Here is a 13723-nt window from a genome sequence, read left to right as displayed (position 1 = left end):
ACAGGACCTGGTCCCCAGGCCCCCTGCACTAGGAGAAGGAGGCGTGGGGGCCGAAAGAGGACATGCTTAAAGAAGGAAGGCATCAGACGGTGACAGCACAGCATGCAAACACAGCATGGGGGCAATGTCCGTGGAGTGCCACGCAGCTAAGAGAGGCTGAGGAACGTCACCACTTACTGATGCGGAGTGGTCTCCAAAATATATTTACTGTCAAGTGAAAAAAGCCAAGTGGAGACGGGCGATCAGCCCATCCGCACCAAGAAGTTTGGAGGGCATCTGGAAGGTGACTAACTGCAAGAAAGTGGCCGGGCCAATGGATGGGGGATGGGAGACTTTGATGAGGGAAGAGAGCTGCTGGGTGGGACGGCTGGGGCAGAGCCACACAGATGGAGGGGCTCTATAGGTGGTAAAAGCACCTGCCTGCTGGCAACACCACTTTTAGAGGGATCACTTGGCTATCAGTGCAGCTTCCAGGTGTCATTGACAGTGAACTCAAATTTCTGCACCCAAACCAAGCCAGAGAAAGAGGGAGAATGGCTATAAAATTCAGTATTAAAAACAAACAAGCAGGGCTTCCCTGGTGGCACAGTGGTTAAGAATCTGCCTGCCAATGCAGGGGACACAGGTTCGAGCCCTGGTCCAGGAAGATCCCACATGCCGCGGAGCAATCAAGTCTGTGCACCACAACTACTGAGCCTGCGCTCTAGAGCCCACGAGCCACAACTACTGAGCCTGCACCTACAGCCTGTGCTCCGCAACATGAGAAGCCACCGCAATGAGAAGCCTGCGCACGGCAACAAAGGGTAGCCCCCGCTCCCTGCAACTAGAGAAAGCCCGCGTGCAGCAACGGAGACCCAATGCAGCCAAAAATAAATTAAATAAGTAAATTTATAAAAAACAAAAAAGCAATCTAAAACTATTATGAAACAAAAAGTTCAGTAAACACACACACATATAAGCTAAAAAGAACTACATCACCAAAAATTTCAGGTTGGGCTTAAAGGGCAGAATTTAAAGAACAAAAGGAAAAAACCCTTCTTCAGAAAGGTAGACATATCTATCCAATGAAGAAGTTCAGGGTAAGATCAACATTGTTGGTTACTCAACCAAATCTTGGTGCCAGCTGGGGCCACCAATACCCTGGGGGCCTCACCACAGGCTCAGTGCCCCCTGCAGCTGGGTGGCGGTTACCCCACTTTTCTAATGTGGCAATTTGAAGAACACACCTATGCTTAACATCTCCATTTATATTAATGGGAGTCCACACAAATGCCAAACACAGTTTATTACCACCTTCCTTGGAGACACCAACACCACCACCAAGGAGAGATCAGTGTCTAGAATCTGGGTTTGATGAGATGGAGTGAGAAGAGCCATGCATCTTTCACCTTAGAGTCCCACCCTGGTACTGGAAAACACCACCCCTTATTTCCAAAAGGACAAATGCAAGACCACAAAATTCCAGTCTGGGGCAGGGCCTGGGAGCAGATATGCCCAACACAAAGAGTGCGGCTTCTTGCCACTGCCATAAGGTGCACTGACAGGTGAGGTGGGAAGGAGGAAGCAAAGGGTGACAGTGCACAGAGGGCAGGAGGGGGTGGGGACAGAGATTCCTGCAGGTAGAGCCACCATGTCCAGGGGCCACTCATGGGCCACGGAATCTACAGTGAAAAGAAAATGGCACTCAACTGAGTGGTAGATGACCTTTTTATTTAGTTTCAGAAACATCCATCCACTCATAAGCCAAAGTTTGCTTTAAGATCAACTGACTTAATGTCTTTCCTAGATGCCCAGCACTGTGCTTGTCACTCAAGGGAGCCCAGTACAGGGTGTAAACTTGAGACCCAGGCCCTGGTCTCAGAAGGGAAGAGACACCGGGCATCTGTGTCACCTGGGCGCCGAGGCCCAGCACTCACCTGGCTCCTGAGACCTGGAAGGTCCAGCCACTGTTGAGGCTGGTCCCCAAGAACTGCAGGGGGCCATCCAGAGTGCTGGGCGCCTGGGAAGGGTGGGGGGGGGGTGGTGCTTTGAGAGTGCTGGATGCCTCAGAAGGGCTGCACTGGTGTCCAGGGATAGAAAACAGGAATTACTGAAGGGTCTGGGCAGGTAAGGATCACATCAGTTCCAGATTTCTCTTTCCCTAAGTTTCTAACACAGGATCACACTCCTTCCAGAAGCCAACAAATGTCCAAGTGTTCCCTTTATGTGTGTGTTTCAGGAAAAGTCACTCATGAAGGGAATTTTCCTATATTAAATCTTTTAAAATTCATGATGAGTGATTACTATTTAAAGGAATTTCCCCTAACTTATCTGGTTGTTAAAAATTCACATGTAAATACACATGAAAGATAAAAGATTCAGTTCTCCCTCAGCTGTTCCTGGAGTGAGGCCGCCCTGGACACCAGCTCTTCAGGGAGCCGCCCGCCGGCCCTGCACCACCATTCCTGCTGCAGGGGAGGGGGGGCTGGGCCGAGTCACAGCTAGTGGGACAGGGAGGGCCTGGGAGGTGCCCATCTCTGGCACCACATGGAAAGGGTCTCCGGGGAGCAGAGTAGCAGAGGGGAAGCCAGAAGATGCGGGTCCTGACCGGAGGCTGTACCCTGTAACCGACCTTGGACTCCCTGACACGAGAGCCAACATAGTTTCTTTTTTGTGTACCTGGGTGTAAGAGGGCCAGTCCAGTGGCTCAGCCCCTACAGGCCTGGCAGTCTGACTGCCACGCCCTGCACAGTGTACGGGCACCCCAGCCCTGGTCACTGCAAAACACGACCTTGCCTCTGCCAAGCTGCCAGGGCCCTGGAGACAAGAGACTGCCTTTAAGAAGTAACAGAGAAAAGATCTCCCCAGACGGAGCCAGAAATGCAAAACAATTCCCATCGAAATGCCAATATGCTTTTTCAATGCACTTGGCAAGCCGATTCTAACACTTTCAGAGCAGAGCAAAGATCCACAAAGAGGGAGCATGTGCTTGAAGAAGAAAAAGGAGCACGTCCTGTCAGGTGTCAAGACAAGTTAGAGCTACCATGAGTAAGACAACGTTTTAGAGGCCACGGACAGACACGCAGACCGGTGGAATGAGGAAGAAAGCCAAGAAACAGACCAGCACATCCACAAAAAGCTGAAGGATGACAGAGTGACACTGCTGACCAGCAAAGAAAGGAGTCTTCCTTCGGCCACTGGAGGAGGGACAACTGGTTACCCCACAGAGGACAAAAGAACCTCATCCACATCTCACTACACACAAACACCAACTCCACAAGGAGTATAAACTGAAGAGAAGCAACACCTAAAACCTTTAGAAGAAAATATGAAAGAATATCTTTATGACCCCTAGGTAGGAAAGGACTTCTTTGAAGAGATACAAAAAGTGCTAACCGTTAGACAAAAAAAAAAAAAAGAGAGCCTACATTCAAATTCAGAGTATCAGTTTACCAAACATCACCACTGTTAGAGTGGAAAGACGAGCCAAAAACAGGGGGAGGTATTTGCATTTAAGTGTGACATACAGAAGATACACAAATTATAGTAAAATGGACAAAAGATACAAACGGAGCATTTAACAGGACGGGAAGAGGCCAGCACCAGGGAAGATGCCCGGCTCTCTAGTCCTGAGGGAGAGGCAGAGTGAGGCCACGCAAGAGTCCATGCTACACTCACCAAGGCTCTCGGTGCAGAACTGTCAGTTGACGTGGTCTACAAGGGACAGAGGGAGAGGCTAAACGACACCACCAGGAGGCAATCAGTGGAGAAAGTGGGTGTCCCATGTGTGCTTTCCTAGTGTGGTGGGCTCCCAGTGTTTGCTTTATTATGCTGTCCACTGCAGTAGGCATGGGGCACATGCAACTATTTAAATGTAAAAAAAAATTCAGCAAAACTTAAAAATCAGTTCTTCACATGGAGCCACATTTCGAGGGCTCCACAGCCGCAGCTATGGAAATTTCCATCATACACAGTTCCCCTGGGCAGCAGTGCTTTTACCTTATGGGTATATCACATATGTTAATTTAGATGCAGCAAATACTATATAATAAGACATTCTTAAATGATGAACTGCATTGCATTTTTGTTTTCCAGTTGTAGGGAACAAATTCAAATTGAAGTCTAAACAGTCATGAGAAAAGAACGGTGCTTTACGATACTTGCTCCCCTTCCGCCACTAAATAACCCCACTGAATCAAGCATCTAAAGCTCGGCCTGTTCCATCACCCGTGGGGAGGGGGGCTTGGCGGGACGCAGGGCAGGGCAGGGCAGGGCACTCACCAGGCTCTGCTCTATGAGCAGGCAGAAGAGGATGGCGTTGCCTACCTCCCGTAGGTTCTGGAAGCACACCGTCTTCAGCTCCGCATACTCAACAATGTCCTTTAACTGGTGGTGGAAGAACTCCAGGATGCCTGTGGTGGCACAGAATGAGTGTGGGGCTGGGGGAGGCTGGAGGCGAGGGAGGCCCACAGGGAGCAGCCTGGGGTTCACGGCCGGGAGCACTGAGCATTCTCACACTGCCATCGTGCCCACAAGGACATGGCCGCACGTCTCCTGACCCCAGCACCTTCCCTGCACTGGTGGTTTGTCCACCACCTGAGTGCTGGGCCTCAGCTCCAAAGCCTCTTTCTCTGTCAACCCTGTCCAGGCATAGCTTGTTTTACTGTGCTTCGCAGATATTGTTTTTTTACAAATTGGAGATTTGTGGCAACCCTGCGTCAAGCCAGTCTATAGGTGCCATTTTCCCAACAGCGTCTCCTCACTTCATGTCTCAGTGTCACATTTTGGTAATTCTTGAAATATTTGAACTTTTTCATTATTATTGTATTTGTTACGGTGATCTGGGATCAGTGATCTTTGATGTTACTAGTGCAGAAAGATCACAACTTGCTAAAGGCTCAGATGATGGTTAGCATTTTTTTAGCAATGAAGTGTTTTTAATTAAGATATGCATGTTTTATAAGGCATGGTGTCATTGCACACTTAATAGACTACAGTATAGTGTAAACATAACTTTATATGCACCAGGAAATAAAAAAAATTCATGTGGCTTGCTTTATGGCAATATTCACTTTATTGCAGTTATCTGGAACCAAACCTGCAATATCTCCAAGGTCTGCCTGTATCTTCAGAGGAGGCATCACGTCGCAATAAATGAGAAAGACCACATTGTCATCTCCAGCAGAGGTAGAAAAGGTATTTGGTAAAATTCAGTATCCCTTCACAGGCACAGAAGGGAATGTACGCAGTCTGATAAAGGACATCTACAAAAACCCTGTAGCTAGCCAGTGTCACACTCAGTGGTGAATCTGCACACCTCCTCCCAGAGCTCCAGAGCAAGACAACACATCTTCACCACTGTCCTGGAGGCCCTGGATGTTGTAATAAGGCAGGAAAAGACACAAGGCGTAAAGTCTGGAAAGAACTCAATCCATCCATTCAATGCTGATGCAGTCAAAAATCCCCAAAGCTGACTCCAGAATTTACAGTCACGCAGAAGACCTAGAATAGCCACAACAACCCTGAGGAGAACAAAGTCAGAAACTTAAACGACTCGAAACCCGTCATTCCGAGAGGTCCGGCCCTGAATGCCGTTCGGCAAGGACCCCACAGCCTTGCCTGCCTGGGAGGCCATCCTTTCCTCTCTGCGGTCCACCTGAGACGGCACGAGAGCGCAGGGGCGCTCCCAGCAGCATGGCACTATCCACACGGTGGTGCCAGGCCAGCTGGGCGAGGACATTCAGAGAGCAGCCCTGAAGCCCACAGCTCTGCCCCAGACCAGCTCTGGATTTGGCCTAAATGGCCTGTCTCTGACATTTAAAATATCCACCTCTAGTCAGGATCTGAGCAACAGTTTTATTATCCCAATGTTACTCATCTGTTTTCTGAGATCCTCCGAAGCCAGGCCAGACCAGCGGTTACGTCCCTTCCCAGGGGCCAAATGGGTCATCTCACTGTCCCCTTAGACACCAATAGCCCTGGGCGGTGCCAGCGACATCCGGGGGCTCAGCCACACCAGCCGACTACCCATCAGAACAGTCTCTCATGGGTGACCCACGTGTGGGCCCAAGTCACTTAAGATAGTTGTCCAGCTTTTAAGAAAGTAGTAACGAATATAAGACAAAAGGCAGTTTTGTTAAGAGATGAGGGTTCCTGTAGTCCAGTTTTATCACGAACGATGCTTTCTGAGGTCACGAAGGCTGTTCACATGGAGAGCCCCAAATCCGCTCTGGTCAGGCCATGCAGGTCTGTCTGGCACCCCAAAGGGCACATCTGCCCGAGGGCCCTACGGTCAGCCAGCCAATGAGACAGGCTCTCATTTAGAGCGAGGCTGCCAGGCAGAAAGACAGACGGGCTGCGCTGTCAGGGGACGCAGCACCCCTGCACGGGGCTGCCTCTGAGGCCTCTGGGCAGTTGGACCTGGCAGTGGAGCTCCCTGCCCCTCCCTGGTCAGCGACCTTCAAGATCCTGGTATTGTAGGAGAGCCAAGGTGCACAGGGCTCACAGCCCTGTCGCTCCCCACCCAGCATGCCCACGGCAAACGGCAACTCCTACACACCCTCCTGCACACCTGCTCCTGGTTGAAAGGCTGGCTGGTTTGTTCTGCTGGAAACAATCAGGCTCTGGTTGGGCTCCCCACCTCCTCCCACCTGGGGAAGGCAGATCTGATCCTTATCAGTAATTTCCGACTTGCCTTCCCTTACTGGGGCCTATGGCTGACACCGTCCCTCCCGGTGCACCCCAGGGAGACGCTGTGCTCACCAGGGGAGCCGTACTCGTGCCGCGGCAGCCGGCAGACCTTGGGCATCACCTCCATCAGCGTCTTCACGTACTGTAGGATTGTGCCTTGCAGCTGCGAGAGATGGGCTGTGTCAGCTGCCAGCCACACCGCCCCGCAGGCTGCGGGTGTGATGGGCACTTCCGAAAAGGAGTCTGTTAGTCAAATGCACGGTAACGACCCGGGACTTTGGCTGGAAATGAAATCTCACGCGTGGAGACTGATGTGAGAGAGGGAGTGGAAAGCCCCTCCCCACACAGGAATTGTGTGCAGAGTCCTTCCCACCACCACCACCCCCCGCCCCGGGAAGGAAGCCCACCAAGGGAAACATACCAGGCTCTTGACCACCTTCAGCAGCTCTTCCATGACCACTGCAATGCCCTGGTAGCCGAGCAGCCGGCAGATGACCTGGAAGTGTGGAGGCCCCACAAAGTTCCGGTAGCTGCCGTAGATGCTTGAGTAGGCCAGGTTCAAAGCCTGGGGACAGAGAAGGCCAGCGCTTGATGGAAGTTGCCAGGGTTTTCAACGTAGCCCCACGCACAGGTCAAGATGAAGAATCCATACGTAAAGTGCATTAGCACACAGCGCCCTCAGGTGGGGGCATCCAGAGAACCTGTTGGACTGCCCTTTATTGGTATCTATGTTTTCAACTTGAAGACATAAAAACAAGCTTGCTAAAACAGAAGGAAGAAAACAAAACCATTTGGTTCTTCAACATTTATTAAACTGCCAGTCCTACAGAAGACATTCTGAGGTCCTGGAATGAGAAATGAATGTATCTCAGAGCCTCACTGCTGCCCCCATGTTACTGCTCCCAGTCTCCTGTGGGAGACACCAAGGATAGACTCTGATGAGGCAGTGGGGTATGCAGGGAGTGGGGGACAGCAGCCCCTGCAGGGGGGGCAGGCGAGAAAGGTAGTCAGGGTGGTTTCTTGTCAGACGGGACCTCCAAGCTTGTCTAAGGACACAGACGTCTGCACACCTATCAGGGAGACTCCCAATGTAAGCATTCAGTGCTATGTGTTTCCCTCTCAGCACTTCTTTAGCTGCACCCCGTAAATTCTGATATATTTGCATTTCATTTAGGTCAATGTCTTTTTAAAAAATTTCCCTCGAGACTTCCCCTTGCCCTAAGGATCATTTAGAAATGTGTTAATTTCTGATTTTCTTGTCATCTCTCTGTTACTGATTTCTAGTTTGAGTTCACTGTGGTCAGATAACACACTCTATAATATTTCAGTTCTTTGAATTTTGTTGATGTTGTTTTATGGCCCTGGGTATGGTCTATATTGGAGAATGCTCCATGGGTACTTGAAAAGAATGTATGTTCTGCTGTTGTTGGATGAAGTGTTCTACACACGTCAATAACATCGTATTGGTTGATGGTGTTCATTCTTTTTTGTTGCTGATTTTCTGTGTACTTATTCTTTCGATTACTAAGTGAAAGGAATGTTTGTTGACTTCCCCAACTACAGCTGTGGAGTTGTTCATTTCTCCTTTCACTCATGTCAGTTTTTGCTTCAAGTATTTTGAAACTCTGTTGTTTGGTGCATAAACATTTAAGATTGCTATATTTTCTTGGTGGCTTGACCTTTTTATCATTATGTAATGTCCCTCCCTCTTTGTCCCTGGTAATATTCTTTGCTCTGAAATCTGCTTTATCCTATACTCATACAGTCACTCTGCTTTCTTCTGATTAATGTTTGTGATACATCTTTTTCCATCCTTTTACATTTAACCTACATATATCATCGACTTGAAGTGAGTTTCTTATACAGTCATATTTTTTAATCCACTCTGTCAATCCCTCTGCCTTTTTAACTGTCTTTAGACCACTTACATTTAATACATTTACAAGTAATGTAATTACTGATTTTTAAGTTACGCTCTGTTTCATTCTTCCTGTCTTCCTGTGGGTCATTTAAACATTTTTTAGAATTCTGTTGTGATTTAACTGTGGAATTTTTGAAAGTATCTCTTTGCACAGGTCTTTCAGTGATGTTCCAGGTCTTACATTATACGTTATGTAAGTTATCACAACCTACTGTTATCAACATGTTACTACTTTTGAGTGAAATGTACCACTCTCACCTGCTTTTAGGTCCCTATAACCTTCCCCCTTCCCCTTTTATAATTGTCTTAAATATTTCCTCTATGTACACAGAGAACCACATCAGGACAGTAAGGATTCTGAAGAACTGGCAAAAGTCTAGTTGCTCGGCTCTGAATGAATATCCTCAGGACGCCTGCTTGCAATTCCTGGGAACTCAGCCCTTGAAATGTTGCCTATGTTGCCGATTGATACAGTTGTTTTCTACACTTGGGACACTTAACCATGCTGTACAAGCTTGTCTAGGTTGTTTGCACAAACAGTGATTCACGGCAAGCCCCTCCTTTCCTTCTGGGGATTCTGGGGTTTCAGTAACTCAGGCCAGTCACACAGGTGGCTGTGTCTATGCCCCTAGCCCTGGACCCGGGTGTTCCTGTGAGCTTCTCTTTCCTGGGCAGGAACTCTCTGCACGTCCCATGCGACCCCCATGAGGGACCACTGGAAGCCCGCACCTGCTTCCATCACCACCAGATGCATCTTTCCCCCTTGCTGATCCTGCTTTGTATCCTTTAGCTGTAATAAACTGCGGCTGTGAATGAATCCTTCTGGAGAATCACCAAATGTGCAGGTGATCCTGGGACCATCAACACAGAAAGTCTTGAGTCCAAAACAATGATCAAATAAATGCAAGATTCACCAAGGTGGAAACACTGACAAATGCCTGTCTCACATTCATCCCTACAACCCTATCAGACTTGAAAAGACTGTATCTTGACTGTGGGCTCAGACACAACCTGCCCCCTGCCATCGCTCCTCAAAGCACCAACTGTGCTTTATTATTATTTTTTAATCCAGAGAAGGAAGGGCTTATTACTTGCAGCAAGAGAACACTTGTTTTCCCAAAGCAGTGTCCCTAAACTGTGCTTTAAATGCTGGGATTCTGGGACTTCCCTGGTGGCACAGTGGTTAAGAATCTGCCTGCCCACGGGTTTGATCCCTGGTCCGGGAAGATCCCACATGCTGCGGAGCAACTAAGCCCGTGCACCACAACTACTGAGCCTGCACTCTAGAGCCCACGAGCCACAACTACTGAAGCCTGTGTGCCTAGAGCCCATGCTCTGCAACAAGAGAAGCCACTGCAATGAGAAGCCCACGCACTACAACAAAGAGTAGCCCCCGCTCACTGTAACTAGAGAAAGCCCGCGCGCAGCAACGAAGACCCAACACAGCCAAAAAAAAAAAAAGATTCTGGGATTCTGGGTGAGGTTTTTGCTTGATAATAAGTTCTAATGCTTGAAAAACATGAAAATCATTAGTGAAATTAAATGGCCTCATGTTACAAGTGGGAAAATTCACTCCCAAAGCCACCCTCACTTGCTCGGGGCCTGGGGCTCAATGACACCTAGTCCCCGGCCCCCCCGATGAGTGTCTGGCTTCCTGGAGACCTCACTCACCCCCTCACTCACCCCGAAGATGGCACATCCCAGGGACAACACAACCGGAGCAATGTACCTACTCAAGAGGAAGGGGAGGAGGAACTGCCTCTGGAGAGGGCAAAATTACAAATCCTACACTATAAAACACGCAGACGGGCTTCCCTGGTGGCGCAGTGGTTAAGGATCCGCCTGCCAATGCAGGGGACACGGGTTCAAGTCCTGGTCCAGGAAGATCCCACATGCCGCGGAGCAACTAAGCCCGTGCGCCACAACTACTGAGCCTGCGCTCTAGAGCCCGCGAGCCACAACTACTGAGCCCGCGAGCCACAACTACTGAGCCCGCGAGCCACAACTACTGAGCCCGCGTGCCTAGAGCCTGTGCTCTGCAACAAGAGAAGCCACTGCAATAAGAAGCCCGTTGCACTGCTCCCGCTCGCCGCAACTAGAGAAAGCCTGCACACAGCAACAAAGACCCAATGCAGCCAAAAATAAATTAAATAAATAAATTTAAAAAAAAAAAACAAAACACACAGACTCAGAGAAGGGGAGCCTCACAGCTCAAGTCAAGAAACACTGCTGACCACGCCTGATGCAGAGACTGGGGCCTCGCCTGGAAACCAGTGGACGAGGGCTCCAGACTCACTAGTCACGTGCCCTGGGTTCTCTAATGCCCTCAACACTGTGCATCTTCAGCTGTGAAGTAGGGACAACCTTACTTACCTTATAGGAAAGAGAACGTCAGTGATGTACTCAAGAGAGTGTTCACTCAGAGCGGTGATACTACCAGGAACCAAAAAGGTAACGCCATAAATGGGCACTCATCTAAGTCGATGTTATTACCGTAAGACACTAGCCCTCACTCATCACTCCTAACAACAGGACAGACTGGATTTTTGAACTGGATCCCTTTGTATTCCATAATCTCATAGGTGCGAACACCCTAACTGCACAGCAGCACACTGAAGCGCAGCTGACACGTCTGAGTGCTCACGAGGAACACGGTGGCTCAACTCTGACAGCATGATGCTCTGGCATTCTGCCTTTCTTTGATCCTCAAAAAAGTATCATATGAGATGAACAGTCAACATCAGTGTTCCTCACGCAAACTTTTGTTAGACTTCTGTTAGGAGTCCAAATGATCTAACAAAAAAATACTGGTTTAGGTTTTAAGAATAAAAATGACATGAACAATTTCTCAAAGAGGCTGAAATCCATAAGTTTAAGTTCAGTCACAGCTGGTCGCTTTAAAAAGCACAATCTAATCTTTCTTTCCCCCCGAGATGGGCACCTACTTTGCAGATGCAGATGCACCTGCCTCCTTTTTAGCACAGCATGCTTGTCTTTTTCTTATTAAATTGTAAGAGTACTTCAAATACTGACAACACTAACCTTTAGCAATGCCCTTGCTTGCTGCATAGAATTGCTGCTGGCAATTCTATCAAATGCCTGGGTATTCAGTGAGCTTTCCCATGTCAGCCGGGAAACCTGCCTCATCTCATTGGATGGTGGGTGTCCCGTGGTTCCCAGATGTCAGCTGTTTTCCGCGTGCCCCTTCCCACCTCAGCTCCTCCCTCTAAGGTGTCACAGCTGGACAGGCCACCCTGCCCCTCCATCACAGATGTGCCCCCCACCCCCAAGCCTCTTCCACAAACTTTCCTGGCTCGGTATTTTTACACCTTTAAATCTTCCAACAGTCTCGCAGCTGACACCCACCACATGGCCAGAAGCTGTCCCAGCACTACATTACTTTTCAGAAGGGTGCTAACTGAAGGAAACAATAACATTTTATATGTGGCATGATACATTCAAATTATTGAAACTAGACTGATTCAAATTAAACTTCAAAATACGCTTCGCTATGAACTTAAAAATCGTAATACAAACACCAAAGAACCTACCTTTGATCCATGCAAATACTGGGGTTGTGCATTTGGCTGTTTATCTCTTTGAAACTCTTGAGAAAATGGTAATACTGTCCGAACAAATCTAAACAAGAATGATTAAAAAAAAAGAAAGAAAACCAAAAATTTAATGGTAGTTTTTTAAAATTCAGAACTTTCCCATTACTCATCAATTAAATCTTCCTCCCAATTAATCATCACATAGGAAAATTCTGGGAAATCAAAACCCATACTAGGAATGAGCTATAAATACTCTGAAGTATGATAAATGTATCCGAAGTTCAGGAACAGAGTGAGGACACCGGAGGCCCTTCTAGCACATAAAAAGAGTCTCCAAACTTGGCACCAGGACCATTTCATTCAGTCTTTTGAAAAGAGGTGATGCAGGCACTTGGGCCCTGCTGGGCCTCTGGACACAGCAACGATGGCAGGGACAGGAGTGGGAAGGCAGACGCGGGCAGTGATGCAGTCACTAAGCTCACTGGGTACAAACTGACAGAAGATGAGTCTGTAAGCGCACTTGCAGAGCCAAGAGACTGTGGCTTCGTAACAGATTAGGAGCCACTAAAACTCACGTGCTTGGATCTTAAAGCAGAAATGTCAAAATCGACTCACACTTTCAAATCAGAAGCGTTCATTTAAACATATAAAACTTTTACAAAGAAGCATGATTAAAAAAATTCATGGATTTGCTAATTATTAAATTCAAAAAACATGATTAACACATATTGCACTTTAATAAATAAAAAAGGATGTAATTGTCAAAACACCACCAGTGCATGAAACAAACGTTTGCATCTGAGGAGAGGACAGCGGCCTGCGGAGCTGATCACATTTACATGGAAACATCACGTTGCTGAGTGGCTGGGTTCTGTCGTTATCCTTTAAAGAGGGTTGAGTTTTTGTGGGCAGACGCTTAAACTGCTTGCAAGTCAGCAGGATCTTTTCACGATCTGTTAGGGTATAAAGTAGTCACTACCCTAGCGCTGGTAGTACGATAGGCCCTGCTGGCAATTCTATCAAACGCCTGGGTATTCAGTGAGCTTTCCCCATTCTCACAGGCCGCTTCAAATGACTCCTAGTGCTGGCGAGCTCTGGGCACAGTTCTGTCTACCCCTCCCCGGCAGCTGTTCTTCCACAGCCTTGCGGACTTCCACCCAGCGCACACAGTTTAATATTCAAGCAAAGGCTAAAGGGCTCCTAAGTTGGTTTCAGGAGCTCTTCCTCTGTGTAGCTCTCTCCTCTCCCACACTCTGCTTTGCAAATCCCAGCCGTCTCAGCTTCCTCATCTCCTCTACCAAACAAGACCTCCGAAATGCTCCCAGGCAGGAAGCCAGGGGAAGTCACACAGCTCACACCCTTCGTTTCCTTTCCCCCGGGAAACATCCAGTGAAAACCGTTGTTTCATAAACGTCCAGTTTTCCACTTGTTTAAGGCAAAGAGTAAATCCAAACTCTGTTACTCCATTATCTCAAATAACTTTTGAACACCACCTTTTGACTGTATACATTTCTCAATCGAAATATAAAAAAATGGAAAAAATACTGAATTCCAGTTAATAGGTTTGTGTTTCACAGTG

At 48.1% G+C, this 13723-nt stretch overlaps 1 protein-coding gene across 1 annotated transcript in view; it reads right to left on the bottom strand.

Moving 5' to 3' along the window:
* CYFIP1 (cytoplasmic FMR1 interacting protein 1) overlaps positions 1-13723 on the bottom strand; it is a 95504-nt gene that overhangs the window by 6136 nt on the left and 75645 nt on the right. Inside the window, 4 exon segments of the mRNA XM_036858865.1 lie at positions 4261-4391; positions 6742-6832; positions 7091-7234; positions 12142-12229. Of these exon segments, the coding sequence (XP_036714760.1) occupies positions 4261-4391; positions 6742-6832; positions 7091-7234; positions 12142-12229 (454 nt within the window).

This window comes from Balaenoptera musculus, chromosome 7 (assembly GCF_009873245.2).
Source record: "Balaenoptera musculus isolate JJ_BM4_2016_0621 chromosome 7, mBalMus1.pri.v3, whole genome shotgun sequence".
Taxonomy (NCBI): Eukaryota; Metazoa; Chordata; class Mammalia; order Artiodactyla; family Balaenopteridae; genus Balaenoptera; species Balaenoptera musculus.
Note: the sequence above shows the minus strand (reverse complement) of the source record. Positions and strands in the feature narration are given on the sequence as shown.